Source organism: Misgurnus anguillicaudatus, chromosome 8 (assembly GCF_027580225.2).
Source record: "Misgurnus anguillicaudatus chromosome 8, ASM2758022v2, whole genome shotgun sequence".
Classification (NCBI taxonomy): domain Eukaryota; kingdom Metazoa; phylum Chordata; class Actinopteri; order Cypriniformes; family Cobitidae; genus Misgurnus; species Misgurnus anguillicaudatus.
In genome coordinates this window covers 6395279-6422828 of record NC_073344.2, presented here as the reverse complement: position 1 = coordinate 6422828, position 27550 = coordinate 6395279, and the positions used below count along the sequence as shown (strand labels likewise).

At 37.9% G+C, this 27550-nt stretch overlaps 1 protein-coding gene across 5 annotated transcripts in view; it reads right to left on the bottom strand.

Moving 5' to 3' along the window:
• The window catches only part of pex5la (peroxisomal biogenesis factor 5-like a), a 121501-nt gene extending 94871 nt beyond the window's left edge, over window positions 1-26630 (bottom strand). For 4 of the 5 annotated variants that reach the window (XM_055212922.2, XM_055212919.2, XM_055212921.2 and 1 more), the window contains exon 1: window positions 26089-26630. Coding sequence is in view for 3 of the 5 variants with exons in the window: in XM_055212919.2 (XP_055068894.2) it covers window positions 26089-26109 (21 nt within the window). In the remaining 2 variants the exon portion in view is untranslated. Of the gene's footprint in view, window positions 1-5124; window positions 5240-26088 lie in introns of those variants that run through there. The other variant, XM_055212923.2, reaches the window with a different exon arrangement.
• Between the last annotated feature and the right edge of the window lie 920 nt (window positions 26631-27550).

The window sequence follows — 27550 nt, the reverse complement described above, 5'->3', positions numbered from 1 at the left end:
TGACACAACACATGATGCACGTAGGTTCACATGACGCACTGAACACATATGACGCACCAAACACATATTTTGACACAAAGCATGATCCACGTAGGTTCACGTTACGCACCGGACACATATTTCGACACGACGCATGATGCACATAGGTTTACATGACGCGCCGAACACATATTTTGACATGAGCCACACACATGAGACTCCGAACACATATTTTGAATTTGTAGTCACTGGCCGCCACTGATAATATCTATTCTGATATGAAGACAAGATGCTTATATGAAGACTCACTATAGATAAGACAAAATGCATCTACAGGAATAATAGAAAATTTCAAAAATACACACAAAGTGGAGCTTAAGGGTATTGTTACCAAAAATTGCTGTCATTTGTTTTGTAAATGAAATCAAATGTTTAGAGAAATTTGTTTTATTGCTGCATGTGCTGTAATGAATAACAGATCTTTATTTATCCACAGAAAAGATGTGTCTCTGTATGTGTACTGCAGGGGTCTTCAACTACTTTTCTTCGGGGGCCAGATTTTAAAATTGTAAATATGACGCGGGCCAAACTTTTACCCCTATCTTTACTTTTGATATATTTTTTACTTTTACCATATATATGTGTGTGTGTTGTTGTCGTTTTTGTTACTTTTGTTGTAGTATATTTGAAAAAAAACATAAAAAACATGCATTTTCAAAAAAAAATTTAATTACTGAAAACTCATATTTTCTTTATTAATATTTAAAACAATTGCAGTTTAACATGTAAGAGCCAAATGTTAATAGTAAAAGTGTAAAAGATCAACACTCCTAAACATATTTTGTTTATAACTGTTTAACTTTCATTAATTGTTACATGTCAACTACTCACAACATATAGCCAGTCTTCTCCTAATGACTAAAATTGCACTATATTGTTTTCTTTTTTAATATTTTAAAGATATATAGAACAGCCTTTCCATTGTACATTACATACAGATGTAACTGTCGTTAAGTGGCAGTCGAAATTAAAATGTAGTTTAATCGTAAATCTGTCATGGGAGAGAACCTTTAATCTACGAGTATAGTTAATAATTTACTTACCAGCAATTAAAGTATTCAAGTGTTACTGATAAAGTAAAACAAAAAATAATTAATAATTTCAACTTTGCACAGTTTTGATTGGAACACACTGAAATACATCACTTCCGGTCGCGGCGTCACATGCGGTGTAGTCGCATAAGTTTATTTTCTTTAATGCATTCAAAGCTCGAATTGGATCAGATAATTCCGCACCCGCAGATGATTGGCACCCCACACAGCCCCTTTCTGTGTTGTCTTGTACAGTGGAAAGGTAAAAGTAATCACGCTGAATTTAAATCAGACTTGTCGTTTCTCAATAAGGCTGCAGCCTCCGGAGGTCGCATTCCAGGCTGCATATGTCATTAAGTCTTATTTCAGAATTTTAACAATTATAAAGTTGACTATTATTCTAGGTTAATCGTAAATTGTTGTAATATGCTTATGATTCGTGAATGTAATGCTCAGTTAACTTAAACTTGATGACGTATGCAGTTTGCATATGCCACCTCCGGAGGCTGCAGCCTTCCGATTGAGAAACGGCCAAAGGTGACCGGCGGGCCGGATAAAGATGATTGGCGGGCCGCACTTGGCCCGCGGGCCGCCAGTTGACTAGCCCTGGTGTACTGTATAGGCGTGCATGTGTGTGTCTTTCCCAGGTCATGTTTCACCATAAATGAACTACTTGATTGACAAATGTTTTCTTTTTTTTGATTAATCCATTTTTATATTGAAATAGAAAGCTTAAGTGTAATATCAAATGTTTGTCCCTTTTTGCTAAAAAGCCACATTATCTGATTGGAGAAAAATCTGTTTAGCACAAAATATATCTTCAATCCATGTTCCCAGACTGTGCATTTCTGCCATCATATATAAGTACACTACCATATGGATGGATGGATATAGACCTCAAACTAAAAGACCTTGACTAAAATCCACAACGCTCCATATCTGATGGATCTTTATACATAACAGGACCAGACTTTATAAATAAAACGGTTGTAAAATGTGAAGCTATCAAAAACCATGTTGGCCTCAATCCCACTATAATCCCCCTGACATCTGTAGCAAAGTGGCCTGAGCCCTGGGCACCAGCTTGACATTACACTGTTTCTAATTGGAGGACAGCTTTGACCGGGTGTTATGCTTTGCTTGAAACACCAGCACTAACCAGCTGGGTGCTTTCTAGTCACAACCCCTGCCGAACTGCTCGGACCTGGCTGGCAGCGCTGCAGCTTTGTCAGGATGCCTGATGTCCTGATACGCCGTCTCTAAGCCACACATCTGGAAAGCAGATTAGGAGAACAGAGGCCATTCAAACGCCGTGCTGCGAGGGGCCAGATACTGGCACTGACTTTATCGCCTCTGTTTTCATGGGCGGCTCGTCAGGTGGCTTTGAAAGGAGTCGGTTGCGCATTCACAGCTGCACAAGAGGCACACACAGATACTTTGTGCCACCAGACAAACTCATTAAACCCATTTCATATGCTCACTAGTGCACCGGGAACGCAGTATAATCACTGAGCAGAATATTTTGGTTTACTGAAAGGCCATTTATAGCCATAATGTTTTTCTTACTATCATCTTTCACCTCCTGTATGGCTGCACGATGTTGGAGGAAAATGCATTGCAATCTTTTTGTTTTTATGCAATATATTTGATTGAATATATTGGGGCCTCTGGCCTTAGTCAAACGGGTTGGCACGTATGGTCGTGTTCGATTTTGGCGTTTTCTTGTGGTCTTGTGAATAGTATGCCATACAGACCTGTTTGCCACTGAACCTGCATTAACGACCACAGTGGGGCTTCTGGCCTTAGTCAAACGGGTCGGCATGTTTCCTTTTCTTTTAAAGATCGGATGGGGACCCATAGATACCATAGATACCTTCGCAATGGGCCCCCAATTTGCTAAATCCTTAACTGTGGGTAACATACTTATGCTGCAATAGTTAGCCTGTCTGGAACCAAGCTGATTTAAACCACATCACTGTGTGACACTTGCATTACATGTGAACGGCCCCTACGCTAATAGGATTTTGTTTCTCTCTCCCTGTCTTGTCCTCGACACAGAGACAATGAGACAAACAGACCCAGTTCCAGTAAATGTGAAGGTCGGCACACCTCTGATCTACTGGCCGTCCTTTAACATGATACCCAGCTGATGCCTGACCAACGACCACCGGCAGAACACGCTTAATCTCTTTATCAGTTTACATGTGTATATCTCCCAAGGGTTTTTCCCTCCTAGGACTTTTTTATTCCCCTGGGTTTTTTCTCCTAGGGGGTTTTTCAACCCGGGGAGGCAGCATTCTATGGCTTAACTTAGCACCCTCTTCTATACGTTACATTATTAATACGCTCGCTTATAATGTTGATTCATAGCCGCAGCAAATTTAGCTGCTTATGCTATCGAGTATTATGTTATGCTATCTGTAGGTTTACTGTGCTTTTCACTGCTTCTATTAATGTAAAGCTGCTTTGAAACAATTACCAATTGCGAAAAGTGCTATATAAATAAATTTGAATTGAATTGGATCAAAAATACAGGGTGAATTCTCTCTTCTATTTGAGAAGAATCGTCATTGAATATTGGAAATGTGTGCCTTAAATTTCTCGAACAGCTCATGGATGCTAACATGAGATTTGTCAACAATATATAGGTAGGTAGGTAGGTAGATAGATAGATTTTTTTGGGTGGTAGGCAGCTCTAGGTTTTGGAAGAGATCCTACATGTGGTAATTTACTGAAATCACAGCTCTGTGCAATACAAATGTCAAATTACAACACGACTATCACATTTTTCATGCTTTTCCCCAAACGAAGCCCTGTATAGGAACCTTGCCATTACTAAAGATAGCACAGGGACTAAAAAAAGAGCTCTTGTGAGCCAGAAAGCTGTAAATTTAGTACTTAAGCACAACAGCTCTGATCAATACGGGGTACCAAGGGACTGTAGAGGGGCATCTCAGTAATGTGATATTTGTACTGACAAAGACAGCCCTATGTGCTGGAGGTCCACGGCATTTCCCTTCCCACCGTCTGGACGGATTTAGATCGGCCATTGGCCCTTTTCCACTTATTGATCTAAAAGTATAGAGTTACGAACTTGCTTTCAGTTGTGCATAATGCACCAAAAGATAAAAGGAACACAACTTCTTCATCATCTCCTCTTTCTTTATGCTTTAGTCCATCACTTCGAATGAAAGATGCACCCTGTAAGGTCTGATACGTTCGTCAGCGATATTCCTCAAAGCGGGAGAAAAACACAAAGTGCTTGGGCAATCAGTCTGACGGGAGGTTCGGAAGAGAAGCATCAATTTTGGGACTGACAAATGATTGAGGCTACAGCTACAGGGCTGTATTTTCACTCTCAAGTGCTTTTTTGGAAAAGCAGGCTCTCTCACGGTCATGTATGGTCATGTCAATCTGCATAAGCTAATCACCAAAACTTTGCTGAGGACTTCATTCTTAAGGGCCATTTTGTTAGGCTTGTCTTCCAGGCTGTAAGGGCTCTATGTAAGATTAGAGAAGTACCATGGTCTTGATTGCACGAGTCACGGAGAGATCCGGGTAATCATCCATCCTCATTTCCCAAAACAACACGGCGGGTCACGTAAGTGACGCAAAAGTAATTCGGGACTATAGTAAATGAAGTCGGGAAATGATTGGGCATAAACCTATTTTCCCTGCAAGTAGCAATTACTGTGCGAGTTCATCACCAGCTGTTTTATTTATTATCAATAAATATGTGGCACAGAGCTTGAGATTTCCATTTAAAGGTACAGTACAGATTTGTATGCAGCTAGCAGTTTATTCGAGCCGTTGCGGTAATAAACTCAACAAAGAATGTTTTCATTTTTAGGCTGACATTTGATTACTGTTTCTTAATTCATTTTTTTTAACAGTCACGCAGCTCTGTTTTGAAGCCCCGGGCATATTCCTGGGTTGGCAGTGGCATTGTTTTAGCAGCCTTGAATTAGTCAAGGCAAACACGTGTACACAGATGTTACAGACAAAAGCAAAACAATCCAGATAATTATTATAAATTAGAAGATAAGATAATTACCTTGAAGATGCAAAGCAATATCAACTTGGGGGACTGAGCAGAATAAATAACAGGAACACAGGACCTCAGCTGTCGTGCTATAATGCTTTCTTCAGACTATAACATTTCTTGCCAGGTTTCGGAGGTTACAGCTGACCTTTGCTTTGGCAGACACTATGTAACCATACTGGATATCTGTCTGTGCCTGAGGACAAGATATAATTGACATGGTCGGCTGCTTGAGGGTTTGGTAGACTGGTACATCATGACAGGAAGAAATCGTTCGGGTTAATAATGCGGATCGTCTGCTTGGCTGGAAGGGACGCAGGCAAATTTTTTGTTCATTAAAAAAGTTTTACCCTATAAGAAATAATTTGTAGTTAGTACTGAAAATTATTTTAAAATCAAGTAGACTCACTTAAAAATAAAGCTGTAGTCTTAAAAAAGCCGATCAATTTTACATCGACATTCAAATTACAAACATCGTACAGGGCCTCCTTAATGGGAGCTACCGTGTAACTTAATGGGAGTTTTTAAACTACTGGTTCAGGTCTTTTGCATGTGCTTCATAAAATATAAAGATGTGTAACTAAAATGCCTTCAAAGAAGCTATTAAATGTAAGCATACACTATAAAAAGTGAAAGTTTGATTAGTTTAAAAAAATTGCTTCAATTGGTAATTTTTTTCACTTTAAGTTAAAAATGTAAGTGGAAATGCTTACATTTTTTTAGGTGTTACCAATTAATGTAATTTTAACTTAAAATGCATTAAATATAACAAAATCACATGACCAGCAAGCACACACTTTATTTATACATGTGTATATACACTCACCTAAAGGATTATTAGGAACACCATACTAATCGCCATGTTAGTACAGTGAACTCATTGTCATGTTCAAGAAAACAATTTAAAAAGATTTAAGCTTTGTAACATGGTGCATTATCCTGCTGGAAGTAGCCATCATAGGATGGGTACATGGTGGTCATAAAGAGATGGACACGGTTAGAAACAATGCTCAGGTAGGCCGTGGCATTTAAACGATGCTCAATTGGCACTAAGGGGCCTAAAGTGTGCCAAAAAACATCGCCCACACCATTACATCACCACCACCAGCCTGCACCAGCCTTTATACCAAATTCTGACTTTACCATCTGAATGTCTCAACAGAAATCGAGACTCATCAGACCAGGCAACATTTTTCCAGTCTTTACTTGTCCAATTTTGGTGAGCTTGTGCAAATTTTAGCCTCTTTTTCTATTTGTAGTGGAGATGAGTGGTACCCGGTGGGGTCTTCTGCTGTTGTAACCCATCTGCCTCAAGGTTGTGCGTGTTGTGGCTTCACAAATGCTTTGCTGCATACCTCGGTTGTAACGAGTGGTTATTTCAGGCAAAGTTGCTCTTCTATCAGCTTGAATCAGTAGGCCCATTCTCCTCTGACCTCTAGCATCAACAAGGCATTTTCGCCCACATGACTGCCGCATACTGGATTTTTTTCCCTTTTCACACCCTTTTTTTAAACCCTAGAAATGGTTGTGCGTGAAAATCCCAGTAACTGAGCAGATTGTGAAATACTCAGACCGGCCAGTCTGGTACCAACAACCATGCACGCTTAAAATTGCTTAAATCACCTTTCTTTCCCATTCTGACATTCAGTTTGGAGTTCAGGAGATTGTCTTGACCAGGACCACACCCCTAAATGCATTGAAGCAACTGTCATTGGTTGATTAGATAATTGCATTAATGAAAAATTGAACAGGTGTTCCTAATAATCCTTTAGGTGAGTGTATACTGTAACTATTTCGGTAACTCCCCTATAGAGTGCCACAGGGATAACGTATATTGTAGCCCAACACCGGAAGTTAGCACTGGTTTCACTCGTTCCCTCGCTAAAAAGTCAATTTATTAATCCCATAGACTTTTGGATTATCGCAAAAAATTATCCCAGTGTTAACAAAACTTGCATGTTTTGTCCAACAAGATAATCTTCATTAACTTTTATGCTTTTATATCTAAATTAGTTTTTTTATGTCTAGGAAATGCATTAAAAATTTTAAAAATTGTGTTCATCTGTGAAGATTAACTGGACAACATGTGTCAAAAAAATTTTAAACACAAATTTTATATTTTTCGATAATCCAAAAGTCTATGGGAAAAATTAATGGGCTTTTTGGCGAATAGTTTTTGGTAAACTATTGCTCTGGCATAATGGTATATGCATCGTAAGTCCAAAAGGACATCAGCAACATACTAAACACAATACTGACAGTATAGTATAGTACAGTACAGTACTGTTAACATGTGTGTGACTTCAGGGTTTGTAATTCAGTTTAAAAGTACATTGTCATTATCAAAACTTTTTGTAAAATGTTGCTAATTTTTGAAGTGATAATTACTGTAATTAGTTTAGTTAATTCTAACATGATTCTTTCTATTGGGACAAAAATAACCTGTTTACTTTTCTGTAGGTCATTACGGGTACACTCGTGTACATTTCTAAAGTAAAATGCTTCTGTCTGCTGACAAACAGCTCCCTGCCATCAGAAGAAATTATTTACCATGCCTAACTGCTTTCTGTATTACTTTATTTCTATAGATGAACTCACATTATCTAATTTAGCAGGATGTATTTTGACTAGAGTAATGCATGCTGGCTGTGGAACTAAAACATGACCTTTACTTCACTCATAATAGATAGCTTTGAAGCAGATTGATAGTAAAGTTATAATTGAAGAGCTCAGATGCAAACCCCTCTAAGTGCGTCTGATGTTTTTTTTTTTTGTAAAATTAGCATTTTTAATCAGATGCTTAATAAATTCTGCCAACAAACTGGCATTTCTAAATGGCATGAGGTCACTACAAAGCGGATTTGAAGCAAAAGTATTTAATGAACGTATAGACGGTTTCAGCAGTAACAACATAAACAAACGGTTTTCGTTGAACATGCGTAACTTCCGGTAAACTATGCTAAGAATAAATAACAACAAGTCCTTTTAGAGTAGTTTATTTCTGATAAAAAGCTGAATAAACAACAAGTAGATTACCTTAGATCATATTTCATAGCTAAAGTGTATAAAAAACTACACTGAGATAACACTGCTATGTAAAATGTGTACTATAATGTATACAATGGTAACTACAAACTGGCTGACAAACCTTCCTTCACGTGTCCCCCTTTTTTAATTTTTGAAATCCGTCACAAGTAGGCAAGGGAACAGACGCCAAGTGTGGGTATTACATCAGGCTCATATTGTTACTGTACAATAAAACAATGCACAGATACAGGACAAAATAGGAAAAATATAAACATATGTATTCATATATACACAAATATATAATATATTCGATTTATAGGAGCCACAAGAATTCCAGCATATAGCCTATATCAAATTCCCCAGCTGAATAAACAGTAATGGACAGAAAATGACTATTGTAGGGCCTGTGGTATATATATATATATATATATATATATATATATATATATATATATATATATATATATATATATATATATACACTCTAAAAAAACAAACGGTGCTATATAGCACCAAAACTGTTGATTTGAATCATAACCATAGAAGAACCGTTTTTAGTGCCATATAGCACCGGTGAAGAACCGGTGAAGCACCTGTGTAGAACCATATAGGTGCCATATAGCACCACTACAGCACCACATATGGTTCTACATAGCACTATATGGTTCTACACAGGTGCTTCACCGGTGCTTCACCGGCGCTACATGGCACTAAAAATGGTTCCTCCATGATCACGAGCAAAGAACCACTTTTGGTGCTATATAGCACCGTTTGTTTTTAGAGTGTATATATATATATATATATATATATATATATATATATATATATATATATATATATATATATATATATATATATATATATAGGGCTCAACATAAAGGACTGCCCGGGGCAAGCCTGATAGACGTAAAAAGTATTGTCACTTGCCCGATCGGGCCAGTGCTTCACCCTTAGTCACTAAAATATATTTTCAATGTATATTATTTAACATCTTGGAAGCAGACATTTACTTTGGTAAAACACGACAAAAGAAATTTGCTGTCAATTTACAGGTAAAGCAGAAAAGTTGGGAGCCTTTTTTCGCTGGAACATGTCTGTTGTATATGTATACAATTATATTTGACTTTTAAATTATTATTCTTATGTATGTGACACACTGACATTTTTTTATTGGGGCCAGTGAACATTTTGGCAGGGCAAGTGAAAACCTGAACCACTGGCCCGATATATATATATATATATATATATAGGAAGGCAAGGGTTTAAGTGGAAAACAAGCTGTTTCAGCAGAAGGAATACTATAATAAAAAAAAACAGTAAACAGTCTCCACCTCAGAGGGCCATCTGTGTTTCGACAAGTTCGGCCCCCAGACAGTACAGCCAGACTGTGTGTTTAGGGGTCAGTCTGGTACACACAGACACTCTCAACACAATCACACTCGCACACATACACGTACAGTAGTATCCCTGAACAGCTGGTGGAAATTATATGTAGGCCAGTAATATTTGTAATACAACCACGTTTCTCTGGTTTATACACGCGTGTGCACTCTCAGTTTGTCAGTGACTAGGTTTACATGCACCCTCATAATGAAATTAGACGTCATCTCATGTAAACACAATACGATTAAGCTCATAATTGCAGCAAGTATAATCATATTAAACAAGTTATTTTAATCGCAATACAGAATGCGACAGGAACGTACAAAACCATTACAGGGATTGTCATATTATTACTGTGTACATTATGGCACCAAATAACGAAATACGTCCATAGGAACAGGTTTGTCATTTAACGTAAATGAATTAAACAGTGGACAGTAACAGTTCATTGTTTGTGCTGTGCATTGTGCTATGTGAATAGTAACCACAATTATTAGCGAATAATCAGAATATGAAAACTGCATGTAAACAGTTTGCTGGAGTTTTACTGCGATTAAGTCCTTACTATGATTATTGGAAATAATCACAATATTGGTGTACACGTAAATGTATAGCCAAAGAGTACTAGTGATTGGTTTAAATAGAGCTATAGCTGTGGTGGACATCTTTAGTATTTAAGGACTATGAGTAATTGAGGCTGATTTATGAGGTGGATGCGGCCAAATGATACGCAAAAATAAAATGCAAGCAGCTGTTAGGAGACTTCAAAAGGTGTCTGCCATATGCTGTCAACAGTCCTCAATTTTTTGTTTATTCTCTTTATGAATACTCTGGAGCCTTAACACTGGCGGGGGTCTGTGTGTGGGGTTATTTTCATATTGTTAACCCCATGTATGATTCAGGTCTGTTTAATCAGATGTAGTTAAGGAATTTCATCTTAATTATTATTTTTTGTTGCTTGAGTGTATGAGCTGTATGAAATTGTTTAACCTAAATGTCTAAAGGGACATATCCTAAAAATCTGACTTTTTCCATGTTTAAGTGCTATAATTGGGTCCCAAGTGCTTCTGTCAACCTAGAAAATGTGAAAAAGATCAACCAAGTAACTTAGTTTTGGTAAAACATTCTCTGCAAGTATGTGAAAAAATAGGTAATTGAAATGTCAGAAGGGGATAATACCGCCCCTTAATCTGGACTATCCAACCACATCACTGCCATTTAGTGCATTTGCATTTAAAAGGACACATCCAAAAACGGCACATTTTTGCTTACACCTACAAAGTGGCAATTTTAACATGCTACAGTATAATAAATTATGTATATGGTATTTTGAGCATAAACTTCGCATACATACTCTGGGAAAACCAAAGATTTATTTGACATCTTAAAGGTGCCATTTGTAATAATTGAGGTAAAAGATTTAAAAAAATGAGCTACACGCATCAAAAGAGTGAGAAGAAATAAGGGCAAAGATGCCATTAAAAAAATGACAAGGTATAGTGCTGCAGAAATATCAATCTGAATTAGCATGCTAAATTACTAGCTACAGCCCGGCAGGTGTCATAATACCAGTTTCGACCATGGGAGGCGGTATGCGGGCCACGTACATAACTGCCAGCCAAACTGCAATACACTAATAAGTCGCATGTGTGGGAAGTACAGCCCTCTACTACCGCTGCGTCCGAAAACTAAGGCAGCTGACTTGTTGACTTAAGAGGCATGAAGGCAGCTCAGAGAAATGCAATTCGGACAGCCATGGATTCAGACATGCCTTGATGCCTTCCTGCCTTGCAATAGGGTTTTCGGACGCATTTCAGTTCAGGGAAGAGAGCGGAAGAATGGCTGAAGCAAGAGACATTTACCACTACCACAACCATTCGCTGCAGGGAGCAACGCGCTCGGAATCACAAATAAAATCTGATAAATAAAGGAACCGAACCAGAGTAAATACTGGCACTGCTTTTCATCGCTGGAGACAACTAATGGACATGAAAGAAATGAGGTTCGACTCCGAAATGACAACATTTCTTTTCGATTGGTAAGTAAGATGCTGTTAGTATTTCGCTAGAAGTTCACTTATAATAGGCCTTGGGATAACCTATGCTCAGCTTGTAAGTAACATGAACTACAGCTTTGTGCATTAAATGTGGCTCCATCTAAAAGCAGCTGATGGCGATTCACTTTTAATCAAGAAACCGGCTTCACTGACGAGAAGCGCAATGACTATTGCATGCAAATTATTGCGCATCCTTAGCTGTTAGCGTTTAATAGTTAGCTCTACCCACGGATCCGATCCGGTTTTCACCCGTTATCTACCAAGCTGATGCTAAAATGTAACATTAGCTAAGAAGCTTGAAATGTCTTCGATGATAATAAACACCAAATGGACGCACGGAACATTGGAAATTTAATGAGACCGAATGTTTTTTTTGTGACTAATGATAACTTACTTAGTTGCTTATGTAAATCAAACTTGATATATGCTACTAAATTAGCAGCTGCTAAATTAAAATAGACCAACTCACTTTCTGGAGGTATACTGCCCCCATCTGTTTGGAGTGTGGGGTATGAATAGATTTTTTTTTTTGGCGGACATTTTAAATGGTCCCTTTAAAAAACTCTAAAACTGTAAAATGTCCCCTTTAACTTGCACAGCCAATTTGATAAAACCTAAAATCATAAACAATCAAAGACTCTCGATAATGTGTAAAAAGTTAACTATACGTGGGCCTTTAAGGGCCATGTATAGTCCGTTTTGTACGTTTATGCGTTGGTCCATGAACAGTGCGTGCTACGCAATTTTTCGCCATCAGGAGAGGGCACGAGTACTGTACACGCACCGCTGGATTTTTTTAAACCTGCGTACATTACGTACACATTGTTAGTGCCAGTGGGCGTTAGCAATCACATTGGTATCTATCAATTTAAATCAATTAAATCCTGCACTTTATTTTCTCTTACATGTTCCTTCACGGGTCCACTTAGATCCGAAAACCCGAGGTCCGATCCAAGACCCGATCGGGTTCGGGTCTAAAAGTTTTACATGTGCCTCGGACACGGGTCGGGTACAATAATAGTGGCATCGGGTCTTGGGTAATTTATAAATGAATGTGTTTTTGCAGAATGGACCCGAGAAGACCCGAACTCTGCATATGTCTTTTTCAAACCTCTCATCTGTTTGCCAAGAGCGCTTGCGACGTTGTTTGGCTGGCGGTAGATTAATTTTCGTTGAGACAGACACGTCAGTCAATTTTAAATGTACATCTTAGCGGTTACCTTGGTGTCATCGTCAGATAACAAAGTAAAACAAATGGAGCAGCTCGCCAAATTGGTTGCGAGACCAGCTGGGTATCTTTCTGTCTGACTGCTGCGTGTGGGTCTGCAGAATGCACACACAACAGTGCCGTTTACATTCGGGTCCAGTCGGGTTAAAAAAATTGCCACTAGTTCGGGTCGGACTCGGGTCTAATTTTCCTGGGTTTGTCTTGGGTCGGGTTTTTCTTTAAAAAAAATTTTTTTATTCACGTCAGGCTCGGGTATAAAGTGATTTGGGTCATTTCGGGTCGGGTACATTTCTTTGGACCCAAGAAGACCTCTAGTTCCTACGTGCTCTACTTCCGATGGACATCAGATTATTAATATGTAATGGATGTAGTCTACAATAAAACTGTGCATTGATGTGTATTATAGGCCCCAAAAATTATGTTTTATAAAAGTCGATTCTTTTATTTTTATGCATTAATATAGAATCGTTCACATCAGCATCACAGTGCATCATAAGAAACTCTTAAAAAAGGCAAATGTAGATAATTCTAAATGTTTAATTACTCTTTAGAGCATCAGGATCACGAGAGTTTAATACAATTTCTTTAATTGTTTTGCCTGTCGTAGCCTGTGTGCCAAGACTCATTTAGCCTTGTCACATATTGGGAGAATTCCAACTGGAAGTGATCATCCCTATGCCCTATATTCCCTTCGAAAAACAGAGCTCTTTCCTGTGCAGGGAGTTGCACAATTAAGTCTCATTGTGTGTCCGCTAAAATACACTCGGAGAATAGAGCAATAAACAACGTAATTTCCTCTTTATCTGGAGTGAGAGTTTATGCAACGTCCCATTTCCGAAGTGCCCTTCCCTTTAGGGCGCAAAAACGTCATTCGGAATCTTTTTTCACAGTCTCTTCTATCTACTACCCTGCCAACCTCTTTTGTACCTCTTTGTATTTTGTCTGTCCTATCTGTTTGCATCACGCTCCTGTCAATCATGGTCACCTCTTCTATTTATCACGAAAAAAGTCTGTAAAGGATGGATAGGCTGATACCCTCTGACCTCTTATACTGTATGCAGCATGATCTCTTCTTCTCTGAGCGGGGTATTCATCAAGCCTTTGCCACTTGACCTAAGCACGTGTGAGCCTGTGTGAAACAGATGGGACCAGGCAAGGGTTTGGGTCACAGCTGTGCTGCAGGCACTGCCCCCTGCTGATGTATCCTTGAGTCTCTTTAAAAAGCCCTCTATGAAGGTAAACCCCAAAGTCCCCGCGAGTGTCGTTGTTGCTTACTGTAGCAACTTTTGCCCCTCATAATGCCACTGCAACAATGCTTAAGTCTGCATATTAGATCTAATTCCCTGAACTATTTAAGTGGAAGTGCCAGCTTACAGTGGGTTTACTAAATCACTGTGTTTGGTAGCCAACAATCTGTCTCATGCACTTTACGATGCCAAGAGAGATGCTTTATGCAGTTCTGACATCATTTGCTTAACAGTGATTTGACATAATTGTATTAATACTTATCTATAAATCATTGTTGTTGCCAAATGTGCCTTCTAAACAGTGTACTGTACTAAGAAACTGAATCTAGTCATGTTTTTAGATCAATTGCAGCTGAGGACTGCCTGCTGTGTAATGAAAGAAATTCATAAAACGCCATAAATCTTCAAACATCAAAAGGATGAAATCTGTGATCGCGTTCACGCGCTCGGTTCTGGCGGTCTCGCTTCATGCAATTAAGCTTACCTTCATCTACAGTCAGCAATTATCCTGATTGTTTGTATCAAGATTCATTCAGAGGCAGTTTCTCCTCCCAAATGTTACATAATACAGTTTTGAGACAATTTTGGGTCCAAAATAAAACCATAAACATTCATTTGAAATATCAGAGCATTCTGTGTTTGTTTTTCCCTCTGATCTCTGTGGACTAGTTTCCAGAATGCTTTGGTTCAGCTAATTAGCTGGAGATCTGCCTGGAACAGACAGACTTAAAGGTGGGTATAGATGAATGATGACTTTTTATTATCTGTGTGTGTATAAGATGCCCATATATGAGAAAGTGCTGCAATTGCATTTTAAAATTGCTTTGTTACACTGTAAAAAAAGTTGCTGTTATTATGCAGCTGGTTGCCAGTAACTTAATGTAGAAGATAAAGACTTGTTAATGTCTAATGTTCTTTAACTTTGAACAAACCGTTGCCAGTAAATAACATACTTTTAAAATCTACAGTAAATTACTGGTAACCAGCTACCAGTAATACTGTAATTTCTACATATTTTTTTAAGCTTTGTTGCTTTGAAAATACAGTATCAGACTTCTCACATGATGGTGTTCTTTACCTCTACCTTTGTCTTTCAATTTCAAACTGACAGCGAAAAACATCTTGCTGACATGGAAAATAGCTTTACATTGAAGGCTGTCCTAACTGTAAAAAGCTAATGTAAATGCTATGAATGCATGACTAAGAAATATTAAACATACTTAATCTCTAAAATGGTGGACAAGGTGATGGAAAGGATACCAATAGAGCCAGTGGTAGTGCTTCAGTATTTCTCCGCACACCACTTAAAAGCGATTAGATGTGAGTTCATATTTGTCTAGTCAAATGGAACAGCACATACTGCCTCCCTCACCGATGCATATGACGCCTATGATGAGTTCAAGGGCTCATGAACAGAAGGCTGAAAAAGGGAGAGGTATTTAATCTTTGAACTGCACTTAAAGATGGATGAGGTATCATGTAAAGATAATAATATCTGGCCTACTTGCAATGAGTTTAAATGTAAAGCTCAAATAACTGTTCTAGTGACCAGCTTCTCATTTTAGAGAAGATGCAAGATATTTATACACATTTATAGGCATATACAATCTGTAGTGTTTCATATTTAATTTCTGTTGATGTATGTTGATGCTCTGTTATGGGAGAAAATATGAAAATCCCATGTGTGGGCCGGATAATGTATTAATATTAACTAAACAAACTACAAATTATTTAGCAAGAAAAAAGTGCAGTTTGCCGCGTGTCGCCATCGTGGCTTGTTAAGGCAGAAACTGATTCATTGGAGTTTCGGTGTGCGGCAGTATGCTATTCTTGGCACTTGCCTCAAAGAGCCATGCCCGCGGAAACGGCAAGATTTTTGGATGCACAAGCACCGCTTACGGTGTACGCTTCGCCTGTGAAACTGTCCCTGTTTTGACGAATGAACAAGACACTCACGACTGCCACATCCCGCTTGAAAGGGATTTTAATATATGAATTTAATTTGTTACAATTATATAGTGCTTTTCTGCAGCACTCAAAGCGCTTACATATGAATGAGGGAATCTCCTCAACCACCACCAATGTGCAGCATCCACCTGGATGATGCGACGGCAGCCATATTGCACCAGAAAGCCCACCACACACCAGCTTATTAGTGGAGAGGAGACAGAGAGATATAACCAATTAGTATGAGGGGATGATTAGTAGGCCAACGGGCAAGTTTGGCCAGGATGCCGGGGCACACCCCTACTCTTTTTCGAAGGACATCCTGGGATTTTTAATGACCACAGAGAGTCAGGACCTCGATTTAACGTCTCATCCGAAAGACGGTGCTTTTTGACAGTATAGTGTCCCTGTCACTATTCTGGGGTGTTAGGACCCACACAGACCACAGGGTGAGCACCCCCTGCTGGTCTCACTAACACCTCTAACACCAGCAACCTGGTTTTCCCAGGTGGTCTCCCATCCAAGTACTGACCAGGCTCAGCCCTGCTTAGCTTCAGTGGGCAAGCTGTCTTGGGCTACAGAGTGATATGGCTGCGTTTAAAATGAATATATGAATGACCATGACCACACATTTATACAAACAATACTTTATTATAATATTTAATAATTGTAATATTACTTTGTGGATGAGCTGTGGGTGAACTGTGGGTTCACACCAACCGCGTTAGAGGCGTCAAATTTGCGTCTGCCGTGTCTAGTTTGCCGCTTGAACATTTTGAGTTTACTCGCTTCATTCGCTCGTGAAAGCCACACGTGAAATTCTAGTCATCAAGACATTAACGCGGAAATTCGCGTCATGGGAGGGGCTTATGCGACTCCGCTCGCTTCCTGTAATCACGTCACTACTAGAGCAAGCTCCTGATTGGTTAGTGCGCCGTTTTCCCACCAAAGTTCAAAATTTCCAACTTGTGCGTTTCCCGCAACAAAGCTCAATTCTCACTATTCGATCTCTCTGATGAAGCCAATACGGAAATGACTTAAACTGCAATTCATCAACTGTCAGCTAGAGGCTGGCTCCAAAAGGGAATCAATTCCCATAGACCCCAATGTTAAAATGCCCAACTTCAGAGCAGAAAATAATATGTTTACAGCCTGGTACAAAAACTGTTTGTCTTACATGACAACTGTGAGGGGGGAGAACTTTTGTGTCACTTATCTGTTTAAATTATATTAAGCCTTACTGTGGGTTCACACCAGACACGAGTTCAACAATTTGCAAATAGATTACATACAAAGTCAATGCAAAGACACAGTTAGACGCATCCTCGCGTGGGGCGATGCGAATGACGCGATATGGGCGCCGTGTTTGCTGCGAAAACATGCGCTATTCGTCTCAAACGCATCTTCGCCAAAGTTGAAAATATTCCAAAGTTAAAATCCCATATTGACAAAGTTAAATTCCAAGAGTAATCTAGAGTGAGTAACACGATTTGGTGTGTACGTAGCATTAAAGTTCTGCATAATTAAGGCCGTGGCCACTTGAGTGACAGGTAAACTGCCAGTCAAGCTAGGCGGGTGTGGTTTCAGCACCCAGCCACATTAGCTTTACCCACGTCCTGCCTTTTTTACACTCTATGGTTAAAATACATTATAGTGATCTTTTATGTTTTATCTATTAAGTGTGCATATCTATATCTTTTGACTTAAAGTGCGCAGTGAACTCTGTTGCTATGAAACTCCTGCTGGCGCCATTCATTTCATATTCACTCCTCGCCTGCCAGTATGGTGGCATACACAGAATGGGTCATGTGATGTTCGGACCTTTATAGACTCTTAAAACATAAAAAATAAATGGTTTTGATCGACAGGTTCTTTAAGCAACCAAAAATGGTTTTTCTATGGCATTGCTGTAAATAATCGTATGCTTTTAAAATGTTTGCCAAACTTTGTCATTATGTGCTGAGTACACCAAAAGAAGGTCATTGATGATTAAAGTTTCGTACTGGCCTTGCAGCATTTCCTCCACCCATAAAATTTTAATTTGTCTTATTTATTATATATTCATTACTATCTTATTAACACATTACACAACCGCTGATGTGAACGTCTGTGTCATCATTTATTTAGCATCTTTACAGAAGTGACAGAATCAGGCGGACCATCAGGCAATAAAATTATAAAAAATTGACAAAGGTTGCTCACATATTCTCGGGGGAAAAGCGAATGCTATCACTTTTTCCACTTGGCTTCGGTCTGCTTCTCCCGACTCACTTTACCGCAAAGTATCTCCTGCTGATTGTTTTCCCCGCTGGCCTTGAGTTTTGTCCTCTTAGATAAAGTGTCAATGATGAGAGACGTGACACGCTCAGCCTAATCAGCTCTAACAGGTAAAGGACAAAACAGCGCCTTGTATGTCATGTCTTCTCTTTTAGGTATTTAGATATCAGACAGTTTCGGTGTTATAAGAGATGTAATGGTACAAGTGACATCATGCTCACCAGTGCTGTAAAAATATCCCCTGTTAGGAAGCACACCTTGAATAAGACAGATGGTGTATTGATTTTATGTGAAAAGCTGCCACATGCCCTTCTCTATTGCGCTGTCCTTCTTACAAACTTCATGATTTTAATATCATAATGATGGATTTTGAGAGTCATGATGCACACTGCTAGACAAATTGATGGTGTCCAATGCAAAAAAACTGATGTATGTCATTACTTAAATGCATGTTTGAATCATAAATTAAAATGAATGAATGGAAATACATATTTGTGTTGTATTTACATTTAACCTTTTGGCAGAATAAAAAATAAACATAAAAATGTCCAAATACACATTTTATCAATATGTTTAATCTCTGAGACTCAAACATGCCGTTTAGCTTCACTCTCAGTAAAAATGGTGAAAAGATGATCCCTGTCACTGAGGCTGTACCCTATCAGTACACCTGGGTACATAAAGAGTGCATATTAGTACCTCAATACTCAATAGTACCCAAATTGTATATTAGGACCTTATTAAATGGTACTGCCCCAGTGAAAGCTAGAACTGTAATATCAACAAAGTCAAAGACTTGCCATTTTAAGGCACAGCATTTATTTGGCTTCACTAAAGAGTATCTTTAAAGAGTTGTGCGAGACTATACTCTCATCCTCTAATAAAAATAAACTGATATATATTTTTGGTTATAATTAGTGGTTCTCAAATCCAGACCTAGGCTGTGTCTAAACTAGCCCCCATACCCTTAAATAGTGCACTATTTAAGAGGACAGCTATTATGTAGTGGTGTCTGAAAATTTAGGGGACATTATCAAGTGCACTTATTAAATCCCATAATGCACCGCAATAACAAGTGTACAACGCATGTACACTCAACGGCTAGCTGCTAAAGTGAGTCTAAAGAGAGACATACATTGTGCATTGTTACTGTAACTGCCCCATTACAGTACCATATGTTTTTTACAGTATGATGCCTTTACCGCAGTTCCATTTTACAGTATAATACCCTTACTGTAACCTAGTTTTAAAAAAATATTGCCTTGAAGGGGATTCAAACCCAGGTCACCCATGTCGTAGGTCCGTAACACTACCAAAGTGCCACAGAGTCACTTGGTAAAAGTTACTCGCTACACTCCCCAACTGTCACTCTCCTGACACTCCGAGGAGCGAAATCTTGGCGTCACTAGTGTTTTGAAGTCTTGAGGTCAAATTAAAATCTGACGGTCAAGCATTTATCCATAATCCCTTTCTTGTTTCTATCTACAATTCTCAATAAATTATTTACACTGCTGTAAAACAATTCACATTTTGAAATTTGCTTCACTGCTAAAAGCATAACAAATAAAATGTATTTCATTAGATATATTTTATTTTTCCATTATTATATTCTTTTATAACACTATTTTATTCAACTACAGTAGTACTACTGCTGTTGTTGTTTTACAGCAGTCTATCGCAAATTCAAAACAAACAGTACACTCCCTGTAAATTAAATGTTAATACCCATAATGCAATGCGTATTACAGTAATGAACTGGAAAATAAAATTACGGTATTTTACTGGGTGGTAAGTAACTGTAGAAATCACAGTTAAGTCTAACAGTGTAGACACGACGCAGTGCTGCACTTCTCATCCGGTGTGACCCCCTTTAGAAACATTTTCATAACATTAAAACATCAACAGTATTTTTAAGCAATTTGATAATAAATAGCACCCAACCACCACAATAGCCAATAATCTTTTGACCCAACACTCTTCACCTTCTTCACCATATATTTTGTGTACTTTACACGCTCTTGTGATATGTTGGATTTTTCCATTGCAAGTTCATTTGGATGGAGGTAGTCTGAGAGCCACGTTGAGGAACACGTTGTTGACTCAGTGGACGAGCAAGGGTGTGACTTCCACAGCAATTAAGTAGACTACGAGTGAACAAACACTTTAGTGCTTCACCAGGGATTTGAACCTGGTATACTCTCATTTCGCAGAAGTCTAAACCTCCGAGAGACCTATGAGCACAAGCTGAAATTCTTGATTGTTCCCTTAACACTTTCAGAAAAAGGTACAAACGCTGTTGTTGGGGCAGTACCCTTTTAAAAAGTACACCTTTGTACCTAAAGGGTGCATATTAGTACATTAAAGGGGCTTGGCACAAGACTTTTTTAAGATGTCAAATAAATCTTTGGTGTCCCCAGAGCACATATGTGAAGTTTTAGCTCAAAATACCATATAAATAATTTATCATAGCATGTTAAAATTGACACTTTGTAGGTGTGTGCAAAAATGTGCTGTTTTGGGTGTGTCCTTTAAAATGCAAATGAGCTGATGAAATGCAAACACTGATCACAATGATGGGGGTTTGTTGCATTTAAAACTCAATTGCGCTTTTCTCTGCACTAAATGGCAGTGCTATGGTTGGATAGTGCAGATTAAGGGGTGTTATTATTATAATAAGACATCATAAGGAGAGCCAAATTTCAACGACCTATTTTTCATGTGCTTGTAGAGAATGGTTTACCAAAACTAAGTTACTGGGTTGATCTTTTTCACATTTTTAGGTTGATAGAAGCACTGGGATCCAATCATAGCACTTAAACATGGAAAAAGTCAGATTTTCATGCCATGGCCCCTTTAAAGTACATATTGGTACCTCAAAGGTACAATACTGTACTTAAATGGTACATATAAGGGCCTTTTTAAAGGGTACCATCCCAGTGACAGCTGTTGTATCTTTTTTCTGACAGTGCACTATTCCTAGTACAAAAGCATTGATCTTTAAAGAATGTTGTATTGTTATTTAACAGCCGAGTGCTTTTATAATTCCATTCGAATTTAATCCTTTTGTAACAATTTAACCTCGTTTGTCACACCATTTATCTAACCTTGATTAACTCGGCAAAGAATTCATCTATTATTCTATTAATACGCAGAGGATACAGACTCTCCAAATCCAGCTGCCGTCTTCTTTCTCTCGCTATTCTATGAAGCGAGGCCCTAAAAGGTCATACTGAGACCATCGGACATAAATCAATAACTGTCACAACCGTGTGGTCTCTGAAAGTCTCACATGCATCGGTCTGCTGTACTCTGCATATTTCTCACTTCCAGCTGTGTTACACAAGCATGTCTCAATCACTTTTTCTGAGCCCAACTGAAAGGCAAGAAATCAACCGCTGTGCGTGGCCCACACGCACATTTACTGTCAAAGCCGGACCTGTTAAAGCCAGCAGAAAAAGCACATAATTGTGGCATACTTTGCTGAGTGAGTCGGAAAGTTGTGTATCTGGACTTCTCGGGAAACTCGGTGTGACAGAAACAAAATTCACAAAGATTATACATAACACAACAGACAGATGAGTCACCATGTCTCCAGCAGTATCTTTTTTGGAGGTTCCCCTTAGGCATTTTCTATTTTTTTGTAAATATCTTGAAATAAAAGAAAAGACTGAAGGAGCTTCGCAGCAATAATTTTTATAGTAATATATATATATATATATATATATATATATATATATATATATATAATAAGTTAAAGGGGACATATCATCTGACTTTTTCCATATTTAGGTGCTATAATTGGGTCCCCAGTGCTTCTAAAAAATGTGAAAAAACTTAGTTTTGTTAAACCATTCTCTGCGAGCATGTGAAAAAATAGGTCAATAAATTTGCCCCCCCTTGTGATGTCAGAAGGGGATAATATCGCCCCTTAATCTGCACTATCCAACCACGGCACTGCCATTTAGTGCAGAGATCAGCTCATTTGTATTTAAAATAAGGACACACCCAAAAATGGCACATTTTTGCTAACACCTACAAAGTGGCAATTTTAAGATAGACATTTGCATACACTGTAAAAAATGTCTGTAGAAATTACAGTATTAATGGGTGTTACTGGCAACTAGCTGCCAGTAACTTACTGTAGATTTTACATTTATGTTATTTACTGGCAACATTTTGTTTAAAGTTAAATGAACATGAAACATTTTTTGACTTTATCTTCTACAGTAAGTTACTGGCAACCAGCTGCAAAATTACAGCAAATTTTTTAGAGTGTACGTACTCTGGGGACATTAAAGATTTGTTTGACATCTTAAAAAAGTCTTGTGAAATGTCCCCTTTAACTATAGTCCAGAGAGTCATAAACTTGAATTTCAATGCAGTTATTAATTGCCAAAATTACTTGTAAGATGTATGATATTCCATCATGAACTGTAAGCAATTTCAACAGTGATTACAAGGTGTTTAGTTTTATTTATTTTATAATTGTTTTTTGACTACATTGTAAAAAAAATTCCGTCGAAATTACAATGTTATTGCAGCTGGGTTGCCGGTAATTTACCGTAGATTTACATTTATGTTATTTACTGGCAAGAGTTTGTTCAAAGTTAAATAAATTTTAAATATTAACAAGTCTTTATCTTTACAGAATAAAAATATACAATAACAGCCTCATGCAAAGCATTCTGGGAACCAGAAATCATCATCAACCTTTTTTCTGTTTTTTGCTTCAGATTTTGTTTCCCAGAATGTTGTGCTTGATGCTGTTTTTTTAGTTTTATTCTGTAAAGACAAAGACTTGTAAATGTTTAATGTTCATTTAACTTTGAACAAAATGTTGCCAGTAAAAAACATAAATTTAAATCTACGGTAAGTTACCGGCAACCCAGCTGCAATTTCTACGGATTTTTTTTTACAGTGTATGGTTAGGCTTCTATTGAATTTTCACTAGATTGCCTATTGCCTTGTTTTAGCCATGACAACCGAGTTGTATTTGGGCCGCTATTAGACGTCTTTAAACTCAAAATTGCTTGCAGGGTTATGTGAATGTTGTATGTAAATGTATGTCGGTAAATGCTTACATTACAGAGGGAAATGGCCAAATATTAGAGGGTAAAACTGACCTAAAGGTAAGCACTTTACTTTACTGCACCTGATATTGGTAATACATTTACAATTTTATTGAGTTATTGATAGCAATAACAAACCTATTGAAAGTTAATTGCAGAGTTTTGTCTATATCACTATAGGCATAAAATCAATAAATTGATTTATAGAAAAAGGAATGACTGAGATTCAGTAAGTTAATATATTGAATTGTATACCAAAGACACTTAATTTGATAGCAAGAATTTTACAAAACAACTATCTTCAAATAAAAAGAAATAAGCTTAGATATACTTCACAAAGTACTGCGTATATAAGATGCCTCAGCTAATTAAATAAAAAAGAAAAAGTGAGATTTTTGCCAGTGTTTAGTAAGGTGTTTATCTTGGCCAGACAGTACATCCCAGCGATTGCCAGAGCGAGATAGACATATTACGTATGCAGATAGCTGCACTCTGGCTACTCGTGATGACTATGTTTGATAGTGAAGGCAATGCACTGCAATGGCTGCAATTTAATCTCTCACAGCCATTTCGCCGTAAAGGGCAGAAATCACCCAAGCAACTGGAGTTATTTATAGTAATTATAACACGTGTTGTTAAGGTGTGAGCTCAGTGTTTTGTATACTGTAAATGGGTCAAATAACTCCGATTTACCAAACAAAACTTTTTGATATCATATAAAAATATTATTTTTACTCTAATTTCAATGCACTCCATACAGCAGATTGTCCCAAACAAGAGTTATACTGTAAGCCATCCTCTGTATTTTTGTGAATAAACCAGCATGATCGACAAAACCGTTGAGCTATCTAAAAACATCTCAATGAGTGTTTTTATTTGTATTAAAAAATCCTATTGTGTTGCTATAGATGAAGCAAACCTCACTCTCTAACCCTCAGAGTGAAATCTAGTCTATGGAAATGATCAGGGGAAATATTGATTTCCAATGCCCCCTAGTGTGGTAAGAGGCTGATGTTAAACACAGAGCAAAGCTGCTCATAAACAGTTTACGGATAAACCTTTAAAATTCAAGTTTTGATTGATGCAAAAAAGCTTAAAACAGGAATTGGAAGATGCAATAGCTTTAAACACCTAAATATAATAGCTTTAAATATCCATACAGGCTTACTTATTGATTAGTACAACATATTGTTGCTTTTGAAGTGTACCAGGCTTTTAACCTTTGATGGAAGCGGAAGTGCTATAAAAATGTGGTAACTGTTTGCCGGCATTATAAATTGAAACGTTAATGCAGACTCAAAATATGGATCTGTTACATTAATTTGCACAAATGGTGAAACGGCATGCGTATAATCTGTGATGGTTTTGACGGAGAATGAGCCGTCACTGTCATAAGATAAGTGTGTTTGTTTGCGGGGAGGAGCCGTAAAGAGCCGGTGAAGGACAGATAAAACATCTGCTTTGCACAGAGAGAACATTTCCTCTTAAATTACCTCCCTACCTGACAGGGAAAATGTGATATCTTACTCTTCCTAACTCCCTAAAGTCTGAAATAAAAGACTTTAACGTGATGAGTACAGTTATGAATAGGACCATACGAGACTCTTATCAAGTGTCATGTTACCTTTGTGCTGAAAACATATCTATTTTCGGTCTCTTTGAACATAAAAAACACAACAGAGAACATTTCATCTTGTGCAATGTATGTGCATGCTTTACATACAAGCAAATGTTACTGTATGTGTGTTTACACATGAAATTATGGCCAATCTAAAGACAATTATGATGCATATTAATTATTATCCCAGACACAACTGTGGAAGACCAATAAAAGCTAATCTGTTTTCCTTACAGTCTGGTGTTTAAGTCATTAAATATTTATTTGTTAATTACTTGTTAGACTTGGTGATAAAACGCTGCCTGCTTTGGTTTAGCAGTTACATAATAAGAGATCTTCATGAAAAAGTATTTCTGTATGCAAGCTACACAAGCTTAGGGTTGGAAAACCCTAATGTTAGAGGTACTGGAGCATACAGTGAAGGATTTAACTTATTTTACTCTAACAGTGTCAAAAATATGGTCCTATTTATCTATTTAACAATTGGATTAACCTGCGCTTCTTTAAAAGTTAATCTTTGCTGATCTTTTAGTTTACATAAAAAAATCGCTTGAGGTGATGCTACAGCAACCAAGTATGCAATTGAGAAACAAATCTTTGATGTGCAAAGCAAGACAGAACACCTGCCAAGCTTTTATGACAGGAAACCTGCTTTTTCTTTCCTTTATCCATTTAAGGGAATGGAAACGATAAAACGTCTGAGTACACAAAGCGTTCCATGATAATGGCATTTCTATGTCATTGTTGTGCAGGAAGATGAGCAGCATGACTTAATATCATTTCAACTTTCTTAATGGACTATACAAGTTTGCAGTTTCATTACATAAGCATAAATAATTGAACTTACCATTCCAGAGCCCATTTTCCATTAACATATCTTATCTTGGGGAATGTGAATGAAACTGCATGAACACAATCAACATAAACAAGCAAGAATCTTCTTGAGCGGGACAAAAACTAACTCATAAAGCTTTGACACATGATGTTTATGTAATTTTTGTACCAATCATGCTTAGACGCTGAATGTGGATCATGCATGTCCAAGTGTTTGAGTGCAGGTTGTAAACTACAATAGCAATAATAGCAAATCATTAATGTATAGAAAACTAAAGCATACAGCTTACCTGCAAATGCCCCTGGTACATATTTAGTGGAGAATCAAATTGAAGGTTCCAGACTATGGATCTCAGTTACATGAACACGAAATAAGACCAATCAGTTGTAATGTTTAAACGCGTAAAGTGTTTTGAAACACCTGGGAAGGTCCATGTAGGTAAGCGGACGCGCCGGAGCTGTCTTTGAATCAAGTGCTGAAATTACGCGATTTCTTTTTTTTACTGATGTACTTTATAATAGGTGAGAAACCTTCAGCTTCTTCACACGCGCCGCCGAGTCTCCTCAGCAACTTCATCAGGCGCGCAACGGACGCGCTGAATGCACGATAAGCATTCCCACATCATAGTCTCAGACCCCGGTGTGGCTCTGTGGGTTTGATCGTAGTTGGTCTGGTTCTCCGGCAATTTTGCCTGCTTTATTAGACTCCCTCTCTTCTTGTCGACTGCTCCGCTCCTCCTCTCTCCATCCCAACAGATTTAGGCGGAGTCGGTTCCGTCATTCACAGAAGCATCAGTAAGCGCACAGATGCTCAGCCCAGGTGTTCTCATTGTTTCCATGTGCGCGGATTCTTCGTAGTAAATTTCACAGTTGTGCTCTTCGTGTGTTGCCCATCTACACTAACGCGCGTTGCGCTTACTATATATAATTTATTACATAAGAACCAGCTGTGTCTTTTTGTAATATACTTTAAACACTATACTTTACACTGAAAGTAGTCTATTACCATTTGACACTTTACATTATATATCGGTAACTGCAATATTACTATGTGAAAGTATTTGTAATTGCTTTTATTGCTGTTTTTATTTCAAACTTTGTTTTGTTTTTGTGTCTTTATATTTTTATTAGGCTATTTCTTGATTTGTTCTTAATTGTAATTGTATATTATGTAAAAGATTGCAACCCTATATCACGCAAATACGTGACTATTTCACGTATGGACCAACGTGAAAATGTCACGTTTTGCCGCGTTTGAACGTGAGCATGTCACGTTTTTCTGTTTGTGTCACTGTCACGTATTGGTTACTCAACTTTTTTGTCTTATTTTCAAACCATTTTCGCTTCGGTTTAGGGTTAGATTTGGTGCTTGCGTTATATGTCACTTTAAGTATTTGTCACTTTAAGTATTGGTTTATGAAAAAAGATACAAGACTTATTCTTTTATATTTTCTAAACTTTAACCAATTGTCGCCTGACGTTGGGGTTAGAGTTTGTTTAGGTAAGGATGTCATTTTATGTAAATCTAACCCTAAACCGAAGCGACAATGGTAAGAAATTAGGACAAAAAAGTTGAGTAACCGCGTGACAGTGACACAAACAGAAAACGTGACATGCTCACGTTCAAACGCGGCAAAACGTGACATTTTCACGTTGGTCCATACGTGAAATAGTCAAGTATTTGCGTGATATTGGTGGATTGACAACGGGCCATTGAATTATAAGAAAATATTGCACGTGCTGTACACGGGT